The 15,449-nt window shown below is 48.7% G+C and overlaps 1 protein-coding gene across 3 annotated transcripts in view; it reads left to right on the plus strand.

The window, feature by feature from the left end:
• DOP1B (DOP1 leucine zipper like protein B) overlaps nt 1-15,449 on the plus strand; it is a 130,951-nt gene that overhangs the window by 40,055 nt on the left and 75,447 nt on the right. For all 3 annotated transcript variants that reach the window (XR_003512031.1, XM_027548663.1, XM_027548668.1), the window contains exons 5-9: nt 3,560-3,749; nt 5,053-5,151; nt 5,479-5,602; nt 7,833-7,942; nt 11,467-11,581. Coding sequence is in view for 2 of the 3 variants with exons in the window: in XM_027548663.1 (XP_027404464.1) it covers nt 3,560-3,749; nt 5,053-5,151; nt 5,479-5,602; nt 7,833-7,942; nt 11,467-11,581 (638 nt within the window). In the remaining variant the exon portion in view is untranslated. The remainder of the gene's footprint in view (nt 1-3,559; nt 3,750-5,052; nt 5,152-5,478; nt 5,603-7,832; nt 7,943-11,466; nt 11,582-15,449) is intronic.

A 15,449-nucleotide genomic window follows, 5' to 3' on the forward strand; every position in this document is an offset into this window, starting at 1 on the left:
GGGGCTGCTGAGTCATGGGTTTCATGGAGGCGGGGACAGTTCCTGGTCTCTGCTTGTCAGTGAACCATAAGGCAATGGAGATTTTGGCCGGCGTTCCGTCTCATTATTCACCCTGGCTTTCTAATAACCCTTTGATGTCCACAAACACTCCCGCCCAGGATCCCCCTTGTAAAGTGCACAGGAAGTGCCCACATGGCTTGCTGTGAGTTGCTGTACGAGGAAGACAGGATTCGTGGTTGGGGGTGGATGCTAAACCCCTGCTCCGAGGAGATGGAAGAGAGGTGGGAAGTTTTCAGTGGTTGGAAAGCAGGCAAAACCCGGGTCCCCAGACATGACCCTTGAACTTAGTGGTTCTCAGCCTAGGGTGGCTCCAGCCCCCAGGGCACCCTTGGCAGTACCTGAGTACATTTTTTGGGTGTTACACCGGGGTGGGGCGGGTGCTACTGGCATCTAGTGGGTAGAGGTGAGGGGTGTGCCTGAACACCCCAAGATGCACACGATTGCCCCCACTGCAAAGAAGGGCCCAGCCCCAGGATCCACATGGTACAGGGTGAGAAACCCTGATTTAAATGGCAGTGGGCAAATCTTCATTGGCCCCTCTCCTGGCCAAGGCCAGCACCACGCTGAGGAAGCCCTGCTGGTCCTAGAGTTTTCTCCCCCTTGTTGTTCATTCGCTAAGTTGCGTCCAACTTTTTGCAACTCCAACCCCGCGGACTGCAGCACACCAGGCCTTCCTGTCCCTCACTATCTGAGTGACTTTGACTTTAGCTTTTAACCCCAGTTATCTTGCTCTTTAGTTTGCTCTCCATAGAAGTTTTGTTGTTTAGTTGCTCAGTCATGTCTAACACTTTTGTGACACCATGGACTGTAGCCCTCTATGCTCCTGTCCATGAGATTCTCCAGGCAAGAATACTGGAGTGGGTTGTCATTCCCTTCTCCAGGGGATCTTCCTGACCCAGGAATCAAATCTGCCTCTCCTGCATTGGCAGGCAGATTCTTTACCACTAGCACCACCTAGGAACCCCCCTCCATGGCAGAGTCTTTTCATAATTACTTGTTTTTCTGACCTGTAACATCATTTAAATTTTTAATATCCATTCATTTTTAAGGTAAAATTTTTATTTTTATATTAAACTGCTTCTTTAATATGAAAGTCATTCAGTCTTGTCTGACTCTTGATGAGCCCAGAGACTGTACAGTCCATGGAATTCTCCAGGCCAGAATACTGGAGTGGGTAGCCTTTCCTTCTCCAGGGGATCTTCCCAACCCAGAGACTGAACCCAGGTCTCTTGCATTGCAGGTGGGTTCTTTACCAGCTGAGCCACAAGGGAAGCCCGTTTCTTTAATATAGAAAACTGGGCAGTGTTCTCTGAATGTTGAAGAAGGGATAGCATAAGTGGCATTCCCCAGGCTCTCGGATGGTGGAACCCCCTCTACCGTGGCCAGTGTTCCCTGAAACGTGCTTTGGGGATACGCTTTTGTAAGCAAGGGGCAGGAGACAGCAGTGTCCACGCTGTAGCATTTGTGATGGGTTTTAGCTTGGCGTTGGTCTTGTGTGATAGGGACCCTGGAGAGACGAGCTCTCCGGGGGCTTCCTGGATTAACCTGCTGCTGTGGGAATCTCTTCCTAGCTCAGGACCATCCTGTGCGTCCACTGTGTCCACAGGGACCCATCTACCCAGCTTACCGCAACTGCAGCTGCTGAATGCTGCTTCTACCCCAAACTAGGGCTTTTGGTGGTTTTCAGAGCTGGGCAGAGAGAAGCTCTATTTGTTGGCTCAGCTCTGATAGAAGGCTGATCAATACCTTTAGCCTCTAAACCATTCTGTGTCCTTCTAAGCATTTGGCTGTTACTGATGCTGCTTCATTTTGTTTTTTTTTCTCTGTGTCATTCGCTACGGATATTTTATGAGTTGAAAAGCGCTAGGGTTAAGGAAAATAGAATTAATTTTTGATGTTGAAAGGTAGTAGACTTTATTGTACAAAATGTTTAAATATACACTGAGCAAGCTGAACTTGGGCAAACTCCGGGAGACGGTGAGGGACAGGGAGGCCTGGTGTGTTGCAGTTAGTGGGGTCACAAAGAGTCGGACGTGACTTAGCTGTGGAACAACAAGAGCAAGCTGCACACAGTGTGGGTCACAGTGAAGTGGAGAGAGTGGCATTCATCTGACAGTTTTCTGGAGGCCCAGCCATGTGTCAGACGCTCATCTGGGCACTGGGGAGGGTCAGCTAGCAGAACAGACCCGTGATGAGTGTCTACTCAAGAGACAACTTGCGTTGTTTTCACCCCTTTTCTCTGCCACGGCTGAGATGACATGCACAGGGCTTTCATTTGTCCCAGGCTCCACTGCCAAGAAGTAGATAGAGGATTGCTGATTCTAGAACGCCACTGCTTTATACTGGGCTTGTCCTTTTTTTTTTTTTTCCCGCTGTGGTCAATGCAAATAGGAAGCATATGAAAGATGAAATCATTTTAGCTTTCGAGTCAGACCCCCTCCTTAAGTGAAATCCCTTCGTGGGAGCTGCCTCCACTGTCGTACTGATAAGTGCCATCACCGGGCCCACAAGCTGTGTTTTCACAGTTGGTGGGAAAGGGCCCCGCTAGCCACAGGCGCTCCCCAAGCGGAGAGGGGCCCACCTCAGTCCGTATTGGTGGAAAAACAAGCTTACACCCCCCAATGCTGCTTCTCTCTGAGGAGGTCCGTCCAAGTGCCGATGCGGTGTCACGGCATCCCAGGTAAAGATAAGACCTGAATCCAGGCGGGTGGTCCACAGGAGGGCTTCCAGCAGTGGCAGCTGGGGTGTGGAGATGCTGGGGGCAGAGTGTCAGGAAAACGGCCCCAGACCTTCTAGAATGTGACATGGTGTGGGAGGCCCAGGCAACAACTGTCCCCAGTATTTCTGAATTCCAGTGTCCCTGGGCACGTGTGTGGCCGTGCTCAGGTCAGGGATGTCTTTATCACTGAGTGAGTGAGTGATAGTCGCTAAGTCGTGTCTGACTCTTTGTGACCCCATGGATTGTAGCCTGCCAGGCTTCTGTGTCCATGGGATTCTCCAGGCAAGAATACTAGAGTGGGTTGCCATTTCCTTCTCCAGGGGATCTTCCCCACCCAGGGATTGAACACAAGTCTGCATTGCAGCCGGATTCTTCACCATCTGAGCCACTATGGAAGTCTTTATCATTACTTAGGTCTTTAATCAGTCGTGTCAGCTTTTGTTGTGTTTTTTTCCGCACATTAATGACTCCTTGTGCTTTTATACAGGGTGACTGTCTGCTTATCTCCTTGGGGCAGTGGGCCCGCCTCCCACAAGCACAGTGACATCTGTGGTGAGGCCAGAGGTGGAGACTGATCTCTGTGCCCCAAGGGGGACACGACCGGTCAGATGCTGCCCCTCAGCCAAGACGCGGCCCCTCTCGGTGACACGTTTGTCCTAGCAAATTCAGTTTTCAGTAACAGCTGACACCGAAGGGGCGCACGGCGGCGGCTCAGAATGAGGCAGGTGGCGTTTCCCTGGCCCGCGGGGAGCGCCCTGACGCTGTGCTCTTCCGGCCTAGGACGGACGCGCTGCTCCTGAGGCTGTCCCTGGTGGTCGGCAGGGAGGTCTTCTACGCCGCCCTCTGGGGGAGTGTCCTGGCCAGCCCGTCCATCCGCCTGCCCGCCTCGCTCTTCGTGGTGGGCCACATCAACCGGGGCGCGCCCGGCCGGGAGCAGAAGTACATGCTGGGGACTGACTACCAGCTCACGGTGGGTGCCCCGGGCCTGGCAGGGGGCGGCCGGTGGGGGCGGGGCTGGGGTGGGGCTGGGGCGGGGCGTCAAACCAACTCTCCCCAACTAACACTTGTTTAATGGCTTGCAGTCTATCGCCACCTAGTGGTGGACCTCGCTTCACACTGGAAACGTTCAAAGCTGATTTCATCGTTAAGAAAGTGGGCAGCGATTCCTTACCCCTCTGAATCCATTCCTCTTTGCACCGTGGAAGTAATAGATCTCCCTGTGGGGCTCTCCGAGGAAAAGAGTGATGAAGGGACATCGTCCGATGCTTAGGACAGAGGAGACCCTCACAGACACACTCCCTCCTTCTCTGCCCCACTTTGTCTCTTCCTCCGTTTTCACCTCCCTGCTTCGGCTCCTTCGGTCTTGTTTTGGGACCACCATGTAATTTTCTAACTGGTTTCTCCCCATCTCTTCCCTCTCCCATCCAGTGCTTTTTTGGTTGCTGCAAGACCTCACTTCGCCGAGGCATAGCTTTGCTTAGATCTTTTCTGTCTGAAAAATTACCTGCTGCCAGCAGATAAAGTCCGTCCTCAGGAGTGTCCTGACGGTGTGCTCCCGGTCGTCCAGAGGCCTGACTCTCCCCTCCTGGCCGTCTGCGCTCCCAGAGCTGCTGCCCCTCCTGGCCTGGCACGTCTGTGATGCCATTTTTGCTCGAGTTGGTCCCTCCCTCGTCCTGTGCTCACTGCCCGTCTCTTCTCACCCATCTCAGCATCTGTCCTCCTGTCTTTCAAGCTCAGCTTCCCCACAAAGCTTCGCTGTTCCCCCCAGTGGAAAGATCTCGCCCTCTCCTCTTCCCGTCTCACAGCTTTTTGTTAAAACTCTTCTTATGGCTGGTTTTCTCTCCTGCAGCTGTAGCACATCTATCTGTACTCAGAAAGGACCCTCAAAATCCTCATTGAATTGGTTTGGAGTCCGTTTGGCTGGATGTCATTGGAGTTTTAATATAGTCAAAGGTCCCTGTTGGAACCTAAAAACGTTTCTTTCTGGGATTGTAGGATCTGAGGTCTTAGAGCCTGGCCATCCGGTCCAAGCCTCTCCACTTCTGAAATCAAACAGTGCCGTCTTTCCCACGACACAGAGCTCCCCCTAGCGTCTGGAGCTAGAACCAAGTTTCCCATATTTACACCGTGTTGTTCTGTTCCACGTGACGTTAACACAGTGCTTTCAAGATGACCAGGAAGAGTTGTTTTCATTTTTACGATTCAAAAGAATAGCTGCAAATGATGCTCAGTGTCTTGGGCGTGAAATGTTCACGGCATTTTGTCCCTTGCAGATAAAGTCCTTATGTGCGTGCCTGTTGGACTCAAACGTGCTGGTGCAAAGAAATAACCTGGAGATTGTCCTGTTCTTCTTCCCATTTTATACCTGTCTGGTGAGCAGTCTGTGTTCTTCCAGGGGCAGTGCTGGGCTTCCCTGAGGCCGTGGGGTAGGCGGGAGAGACCCGAGCCGTCTTGTCAGGAGAGGAGGGCAGGCGCTCAGTGACCACTGTCCCCGTTCAGCTCATTTCTGTGCGGGTGGTGTTTCCATAGCAGAATCGAGTAGCTTCTCCCCTGGGCAGCGTGTAAAGAATCCACCCCTTTTGAGAACCCCCTCTTTAAGGTAAAGCTTTGTAGGCTGCTAAAGAGGGTCCACATGTCAGAAGGCCAGCAATTCACCATGTCACCACCTTGCAGTAAAGTTTCCTTCGTCCTCCTCCTAGGATTCCAATGAGAGAGCCATCCCCCTGCTCAGATCCGACATCGTGCGCATCCTCTCAGCTGCCACTCAGACCCTCCTGAGACGGGATATGTCTCTGAATAGAAGGCTTTACGCATGGTTACTTGGTATGTAGGGGCTAGAGAGCCAGAGGGAAGGTGCTGATTTGGGGAATAAGTTCTAATCTTGGTGATGCATTTCTGAATGTCATCAGTGTGGTAAGACAGCACACAGACCGAACTGTCAACTGGTCAGCAGAGTTCTGCTGTCTAGCCCGCAGCTTTGGTTATTTTGCAGTCAGTACATAAAATACAGGGAAGTGACTGGATTTTCTGGAGAAAGAAATGGCAACCCACTGCAGTGTTCTTGCCTGGGAAATCCCATGGACAGAGGAGCCTGGCAGGCTACAGTCGTCCATAGGGTCGCAAAGATTGGATACAACCAAGCAACTGAGCAATGAGATTTGTAAAATGTTAACTGAATTCAATTTTAAGAAACTTGAAAGACCACAAAATAACGGTGGCTAGGCCTTGTTCAGGTAGAAGCTTGTTGCCGTGGAGAAGTTTCATGGTAGAAGGGTGTGTGTGAGAAAACCCAGAAACATGGGAGTATGGTCAAGGAAGGTTTTGTCTGGATGGGAACATCTGTGGCTTTGATGCGTCTGGGGAGGTATTTGGATGACTTACCATCTGATGGCTCAGATGGTAAAGAATCTTTCTGCAATGCAGGTGACCCGGGTTTGATCCCTGGGTCAGAAAGATTCCCCTGGAGAAGGGAATAGCTGCCTATTCCAGGCTTCTTGCCTGGAGAATCCCATGGACAGAGGAGCCTGGAGGGCTACAGTCCATGGGGCTGCAAAAAGTCAGACACAACTGAGCGACTCACACTTTGACTTTCTTTGGGTGGCTTTGGGAGCGCACGAGAACCCTGATTCATGTTTCTGCGCACTTCTTTTGTGGACAGACTCTGCACCTGCAGGAAAAGAGCCCTTGACTGTCAGTTGAAAGGCTTCATGGGGACAAGTTCAGGAAATCACAGGGCCTAAAAGGTAGCACTTTCTGAATGTTGCAGATTCCCAAGTTCATGTCCCTAAGAGAAGATGGTGAACAGAGTGATTGTGAAAGGACTCCAGAGCTTCTCTTTTAAGGCTTTATTTTTTTAGAGCAGTTTTAGGGTCACAGCAAAACTAAGAGGAAGGTATGGAGAGTTCCCATCTAGCCCTCCTCCCCAAAATGCACGCAGCCTCCCCCTAACCAGCATCCCCCAGCAGAATGGCACTTTTATCACAGTTGAGGGACCTACACCGACATGTTGTCATCACCACAGCCCCGCCCCCTCCCTCCCCATTTATTCCCATTCAGTGCTGTGCGTTCTGTGGATTTAGACAAAAGTCTATAACAATACATGTCTCCCATTAGAGTGTCACCTGGAGGGTTTTCACTGGCCTGAAAATCCTCTGCTCGGCTTTTTTTCTTTTTAACCCTCGTGGTGCCCAGTCGCTCAGTCGTGTCTGACTCTTTGCGACCCCAAGGACTGTAGCCCGCTAGCCTCCTCTGTCCATGGGATTCTCCAGGCCGGAATACTGGAGTGGGTTGCCATTTCCTTCTCCAGGGGATCTTCCCAACCCAGGGATCAAACCCGCGTCTCCTGCTTGGCAGGTGGATTCTTTACCACTGTGCCACCTGGCATATCAATGTCAGAAAGTCCTAACTCTTTCTTCTGCTAGTTAGAAAACTTTCAGAAGTCATAGCTTGGAAGCTTATGAAGGATCTCCAGAGGGATATTTACAGGCTCTTTAAACATTTTTTTGTTAAAAGGATGATTTTGTCAAATGCACAGCTCCCTCCCAGTGGTGCTCAGCACCTTGTCTGTAGGGAGGACCTGGGACCCAAGCTCAGTAACAGCTTCCACTTGTATAAGCCATGACCCCAGGAGTCCAGACTCTCTGCTTAGAAAGATGCTGTGCCTTGCCCTAAGGACCTTAGAGACTTAGCCACAGCTCAAAATGAGGGTGTACAGATGAGAATACCTTGATTTCTCATACTGCTGTACAAGTAAGCACCGGTTTTCACAAATGATAGTCATTCTGTTTGATTCTCATAATCATACTTGTCAAAGACAGTCAGGATGAATTCTTGGGGTAAACTCAACTGAAGCCCGTTGAGATGGAATTCTGCCTGTCTGATTCCTGGCATGCCACTGTCAGAAAGACAGGACTTGGTTTTGCTGAATCTGATTTTTATTTTCTGTTGGAGGCGTACTGTTTTTTGAAATACCAGAGCATAAGACCTTTGCACGATAAGATGTACTCTGAACGTGTAAATTTCTTTACATCTCATGCTTCTTGTTCTTTTACAGGTTCAGATATTAAAGGAAATACCATCGTGCCCGAATCCGAAGTCTCAAATGTTTATGAAGACCAGTCCATGTATTTTTTTGAGAAATACTCCAAGGATCTTTTAGTTGAGGTAAAGGAGCGTTTCTGGAAAGGGGATCCCAATCAGGAGCTTCCTAATTGTGGTTTTTCAGTGAGGTTCCTTGTGGAACCTCAGAGTAGACATGGGGCCCGTTCCTTCATACACAGTTGGGAAAAATCCATGTGTGGTCATCCCCTGGAATCCACAGGGAGTGGTTCCAGCCCTTCCCACACCCCCACCCTGTGGATACCAAAATCCACAGATGCTTAAGTCCCTTGTATATAACACAGCCTGGTGTTTGCATGTAACATATGCTCGTCCTCTCGCGTACCTTAATTCATCTCTACATTACTTGTGACACCACCTCTAGATGATTTGTGACATAAATGCTATGTAAATATGTTGCAGAACACAGTGTATATGCTATATAGGTACTTGCCAGTGCATGGCAAGCTCAAGTTTTGCCTTTGGGAACTTTCTGGAATTTTTTCCCCCCAAATATTTGCAATTTGTGGACGACTGAATCCCAGGAAGCAAAACCCATGGTATGGAGGGCCACGGGTTCTCATCTCGTGCCGTGTGACTGCTTTTACTTCTATCCCAGAATGTTTAACAACTAGAACAACCCGTGATGTCACTCTGAGACAGCTGATTCTTTTTTTTTTTAATTGGAGGCTAATTACTTTACAATATTGTGGTGGTTTTTACCATACATTGACCTGAATCAGCCACGGGTGTACATGTGTCCCGCATCCTGAACCCCCCTCCCACCTCCCTCCCCACCCATCCCTTCTGGGTCATCCCGGTGCACCCTGTCTCATGCATTGAACCTGGACTAGTGATCTGTTTCACATATGGTGATATACATGTTTCAATGCTATTCTCAAATCATCCCACCCTCGCCTTCTCCCACAGAGTCCAAAAGTCTGTTGTTTATATCTGTGTCTCTTTTGAGAGACAGCTGATTCTTAAGTAGGTTGATAAGGAGTCCAGGGCCTTGAGGGACAAACCTTTTTTTTTTTCTATATTCCTTCATCTTAAGTCACATAAGACATTTTTTTTTCCCTTAAACTCTGAGTTGTTATGACAACAACCTATCTTTTCTAAGACTAACTTTCTTTAAACCCAGAGCTAATGATTACACAACAAAACAACTCATCTTGCTCAAGGGTCTGTTTTTCCTTAAACTCTATCAGTTCAATTCAGTCGCTCAGTCGTGTCCAACTCATTGCAACCCCATGAATTGCATGCCAGGCCTCCCTGTCCATCACCAACTCCTGGAGTTTACCCAAACTCATGTCCATTGAGTCAGTGATGCCATCCAGCCATCTCATCCTCTGTTGTCCCCTTCTCCTCCTGCCCCCAATCCCTCCCAGCATCAGAGTCTTTTCCCGTGAGTCAGCTCTTCACATGAGGTGGCCAGAGTATTGGAGTTTCAGCTTCAGCATCAGTCCTTCCAGTGAACACCCAGGACTGATCTCCTTTAGGATGGACTGGTTGGATCTCCTTGCAGTCCAAGGGAATCTCAAGAGTCTTCTCCAACACCACAGTTCAAAAACATCAATTCTTTGGTGCTCAGCTTTCTTCACAGTCCAACTCTCACATCCATACATGACCACTGGAAAAACCATAGCTTTGACTAGACGGACCTTTTTTTGGTAAAGTAACGTCTCTGCTTTTGAATATGCTATGTAGGTTGGTCACAACTTTCCTTCCAAGGAGTAAGCGTCTTTTAATTTCATGGCTGCAGTCACCATCTGCAGTGATTTTGGAGCCCAGAAAAATAAAGTCTGACACTGTTTCCACTGTTTCCCCATCTATTTCCCATGAAGTGATGGGACCAGATGCCATGATCTTAGTTTTCTGAATGTTGAGCTTTAAGCCCACTTTTTCACTCTCCTCTTTCACTTTCATCAAGAGGCTTAGTTCCTCTTCATTTTCTACCATAAAGGTGGTGTTATTTGCATATCTGAGGTTACTGATATTTCTCCTGGCAATCTTGATTCCAGCTTGTGCTTCTTCCAGCCCAGAGTTTCTCATGATGTACTCTGCATAGAAGTTAAATAAGCAGGGTGACAATATGCAGCCTTGACATACTCCTTTTCCTATTTGGAACCAGTCTGTTGTTCCATGTCCAGTTCTAACTGTTGCTTCCTGACCTGCGTATAGGTTTCTCAAGAGGCAGGTCAGGTGGTCTGGTATTCCCATCTCTTTCAGAATTTTCCACAGTTTATTGTGATCCACACAGTCAAAGCCTTTGGCATAGTCAATAAAGCAGAAATAGATGTTTTTCTGGAACTCTCTTGCTTTTTTGATGATCCAGCAGATGTTGGCAATTTGATCTCTGGTTCCTCTGCCTTTTCTAAAACCAGCTTGAACATCTGGAAGTTCATGATTCATGTATTGCTAAAGCCTGGCTTGGAGAATTTTGAGCATTACTTTCCTAGCGTGTGAGATGAGTACAATTGTGCGGTAGTTTGAGCATTCTTTGGCATTGCCTTTCTTTGGGATTGGAATGAAAACTGACCTTTTCCAGTCCTGTGGCCACTGCTGAGTTTTCCAGATTTGCTGGCATGTTGAGTGCAGCACTTTCACAGCATCATCTTTCAGGATTTGAAATAGCTCAACTGGAATTCCATCACCTCCACTAGCTTTGTTCATAGTTATGCTTTCTAAGGCCCACTTGACTTCACATTCCAGGATGTCTGGCTTTAGGTGAGTGATCACAGCATCATGATTATCTGGGTCGTGAAGATCTTTTTTGTACAGTTCTTCTGTGTATGCTTGCCACCTCTTCTTAATATCTTCTGCTTCTGTTAGGTCCGTATCATTTCTGTCCTTTATCAAGCCCATCTTTGCATGAAATGTTTGTTCCCTTGGTATCTCTAATTTTCTTGAAGAGATCTCTAGTCTTTCCCATTCTGTTGTTTTCCTCTATTTCTTTGCATTGATCACTGAGGAAGGCTTTCTTATCTCTCCTTGCTATCCTTTGGAACTCTGCATTCAAATGGGAATATCTTTCGTTTTCTCCTTTGCTTAAACTCTATACTAATAATTATATAGCAACAGTGTATCCTGCTCAAGTACATGTTTCTCCTCCTTAAGAACCTTCTGACTCATCCTGTTATCTTAAGAGATATGTGGGAGTGGGTCTGGTAAGACCTTTCTACTGTTAGTAAAGTGAAGTCGCTCAGTCATGTCCAACTCTCTGCGACCCCATGGACTGTAGCCTACCAGGCTCCTCCATCCATGGGATTTTCCAGGCAAGAATACTGGAGTGGGTTGCCATTTCCTTCTCTATTTCCTTCTACTGTTAGTAAGCAACTGCAAAAGTATATATAAAGCCCCAACTGAACTCCACCCCCTTCTGATGTCAGAACTGTTTCTCTGTCCACTTTTCACTGTAATAAAACTTTGGCGCACAAAGCTCTAAGTGACTGAAGCCAAGTCTCTGGTCCCAAAGCAAAACCCTGTCCTTTGGAAATTCCGAATCCAACACCGTTCACCATAAGCCATCAACACTATACTGTATATAATACCCTAATGTGTGGCTTTTTTTTAAAAAAAAACAACAGGGTCTGGCTGAGATCCTGCACCAGAAGTTCCCTGACACCGACGTAGAGGAGCGCCACCACGGGCACCTAAAGCCTTTCCGCATCCTCGTCAGTCTGCTCGACAAGCCGGAAATAGGTAACACCAGACGTGCTCTACCGACACCGCCGAAGGTGGATGCCCTGCTGAGAGGGAGTTAAATATCGGTGAGGTGCAGTCACCCCATTGTTTGCTAGTGGTTTAGTTGCCAACTCGGGTCCGACTCTGGGGACCCGGTGGACTGCAGCCCCCCAGGCTCCTCCATCCATGGGATTTTCCAGGCAAGGACAATGGAGTGGGTTGCCATTGCCTTCTCCAGGGGATCTTCCTGACCCACGAACCACACCCAGGTCTCCTGCGTTGAAGGCAGGTCTCCTGCATTGCCAGCAAGTCTCCTGCATTGCAGCTGGATTCTTTGCCGACTGAGCTACAAGGGAAGCCACCGCATCGTTTAGAATACAGTTTACTCTTTGGAATTTCAGAATCTTGAGAGACTTCAGTCATGCTCTGTGCTTCAGTTTTCACTAATTGCTGCTGCTGCTAAGTCGCTTTGGTCGTGTCTGACTCTCTGTGATCCCACGTTCAGTAGGACTGTAGCCCACCAGGCTCCTCTGTCCATGGGATTCTGCAGGCGAGAATACTGGAGTGGGTTGCCATATCCTTCTCCAGGAGATCTTCCCAAACCAGGGATCGAACACGGGTCTCTCACCTTTGCAGGCAGTTTCTTCTTAAATTTTTTGCACAATTACTTGAATTTTTATTTTAGGAAAATACCTTTGAGCTGTTATGCTCATTGGCACACATGTCTGCACGGCACGTACAGTACTGACTTTATGAGAACGTGTCTTCAGTTAAATGGCTTTGGTTGTATTCTCAAGAAAACAGGGGATCCTCCTCCGTCTTTTTGCCTTGGGAGTCCAGACAAGCTCCCTCTGCCATGTAGGCCTCAGTCTTTTCCTCTGTCACATGAAGGAGGGTCTGATTTCGGAGAGATAGCAGTGAGTGGTAACTTGAAGTGAGATCTTAGACCTCTGCCCAGGAATTGAACCTGGGTATCCTGGATGAAAGCCAGGAATCCTGGCCACTAGTCCAGCAAGGGCTAGAGGCAAGAAGCAAAATTCCACTGGCCCTTTACCCCATTGAAAAATACATTTGTCTAAGAGGCAAAAGCTATAAAAACAGGTTCAAAGTTTATTATTAGAGACTCAGAACAACAAGTAGGAGAGCACACAGAGAAATAGTTTGTTAAGACGGAAGAAAGGCAGAAATAGGGCCTCCCCGATGGCTCAGTGGTAAAGAATCTACCTGCAGTGCAGGAGATGCAGGAGACCGAGGTTCGATCCCTGGGTCCGGAAGATCCCCTGGAGAAGGAAATGGCAATCCACTCTGGTATTCTTGCCTGGAAATCCCATGGACAGAGGAGCCTGGTGGGCCACAGTCCAGAGGGTCATAAAGAGTCGGGCATGACTGAGCATGCACACGGCCGGTCCATTGGTAAGGCAGAGAAAGGGTATGGGTGTCCCATCTAGTGAGGAGAGCAGCAGAGAGACGGTTAAATCATCTGTGTAGGGCAGTTCCTCCAGGTCTTTGCCTTTGGCCAGTTACCTGATTTCTTTTCCCACACCCGACGAGCCTGAAGACCCTCCCCAACATGCGTGTGCAACTTTTTCCCAAGATAGATTCCAGCCCAAAGGCCAACGGGAGGGAGGCTTAGCATTACCTATTATGGGATGGTGCCCCTCCTCTTTTGACCCCCCAAGGAGGCTTCCTGTGCCTGTGCAGCGTCTCCCTTGCCCCAAGGAGGGGAAATACATGAACTCGTGATCCTTTATGCAAAAGGAGTTCAGCCCCCCTGTCCCTGCCCACAGCTGTATATTAAAACAGGAAGGAAGCCTGGCTCTTTACCCTATTTCTGTTATTCCTTTTTTGAAATGCAAACAGGAGGCTGATGGTAAATATCCAGCCTCCAGCCCACCTGCCTCCTTTCCTCAAGAAATGTAAATAGGAGGCTGGTTGTAAACCCCCGCCTGGATCCCAGCTGTCTCAGGCCTCAGGTTAAACTAGACTCTGGGTCGGGAAGGCTCCCCCTTTACACACTGTGGTCCTCTGGGAGTCAAACAGGAAAGTGGCCTTCTCTCTCCCTTGCTTTAAAAAAGATAAACTGCTCCAGTGTCCATTCACCCTGAGAAATCAGCACCTCACGCCTTGAACAGCGTCACCGGCCAGGAAAGCCCTTCTTCTGCCCCGGATTCAGTCTCGATGGCGTCCTCTGAGCCTTCTGCTCAGGGCGGCCTGCTGTTCAGGCACTATTTGCAGAGAACAGGAGTGGAGAGTGTTAGCGAAGTTCCTCTCCATCAGGCATCAGGACGGGGACCTTTCCTTGATGCTTTCAGAGACAGGCGTGAGGCATCTATGCAGCCGGGGAGGCACTAACCTCTAGGCAGATAAAGGGAAACGTAGGCTTCTGGTCACGTTAGAAGGGAGACTGCGGTCCTAATGTGTCCTACTTGTTGTTAATAATAACAGTGACATTTGAGGGGCAATCATTTTGTGCATCATTAATATTTGTTGTTGTTCAGTCACTCAGTCGTGTCTCTTTGTGACCCCATGAACTGCAGCACACCAGGCTTCCCTGTCCTTCACTATCTCCCGGAGCTTGCTCAAACTCATGTCCATCGAGTCAGTGATGCCATCCAACCATCTCATCCTCTGTCGACCCCTTCTCCCCCTGCCTTCAGTCTTTCCCTGCACCAGGGTCTTTTCTAGTGAGTTGGCTCTTTGCATCAGGTGGCTGAAGTATTAGAGCTTCAACGTCAGTCCTTCCAATGAATATCCAGGGTTGATCTCCTTTAGGATGGACTGGTTGGATCTCCTTGCAGTCCAAGGGACTCTCAAGAGTCTTTTCCAACACCACAGTTCAAAAGCATCAATTCTTCAGCGTTCAGCCTTCTTTATGGTCCAGCTCTTGCATCCATACATCCCTGGTGGCTCAGACAGTAAAGAATCTGCCTGCAGTGTGGAAGACCCAGGTTTGACCCCTCAGTCTGGAAGATCCCCTGGAGAAGGGAATGGCTACCCACTCCAGTGTTCTTGCCTGAAGAATTCCATGGACAGAGGAGCCTGGCAGGCTACAGACCAACTCAAAGAGTTGGATATGACTGAGCGACTAACACACACATCATTAATATACATCCATGCATATGTCATACCTTCAAAAACCCTGAGTAACTTTTCTGACTACACACATTCTGCAGATGGAGAATAGGGCGGAGCAAGTCTGAGTCATTTTCCAGGGCCCACCGAGGAGCTGGAGTTTCAGCTGGACTGAAACTCTGGAGTCTGTCTGACTGCAGAACCTGAGCTCTGTTTGTCAGAACGTTGCTCCTTACTTGATGACCCTTCGATGGCCCATCCCCAAGATGCTAACTCCTGTGACACAGATGAACTTGGGTGCATGACAGGTGCATCTCTGGTTGCTCCTGATCAAATTCAAAGCACAAGGCTTGTGTGTCTCCAGGCTCCGCCTTGGGGATGGGTGTTTTATGTCAAGGCCTTGACCTGGGTCAAGTGAGTGTTGAACTAACTTGGGCTCCAGGTTGTATTTTCTGGAATGGGATGAATGATGGGTTTCTGCCTCATCACAGAAGTCAAATTTGTCTCTCTGATAGTTTAGTTTCCCATTGAAAGGCACAGAGCCCCTCTTGTTGTTCACAAGCCCCTCTTCACAAAGGCCCCTCTTTGTGAAGGGCAAAGGAGAGGATTGATACTGTAGACTGGAAGGCACAAGACGGTCAGTCTTATCTGTGCTTTGGCTACCAGGCTTTAGCCAATTCCTCATTTCTCCTTGAATGTCAACCACTTTCCTTCACTAGTAAAAACCATTTGGGTTGGGAAGATCCTCTGGAGTAGGAAATGGCAACCCACTCCAGTATTCGTGCCTATAAAATTCCATGATCAGAGGAACCTG

This window comes from Bos indicus x Bos taurus, chromosome 1 (genome assembly GCF_003369695.1).
Source record: "Bos indicus x Bos taurus breed Angus x Brahman F1 hybrid chromosome 1, Bos_hybrid_MaternalHap_v2.0, whole genome shotgun sequence".
Lineage (NCBI taxonomy): Eukaryota > Metazoa > Chordata > Mammalia > Artiodactyla > Bovidae > Bos > Bos indicus x Bos taurus.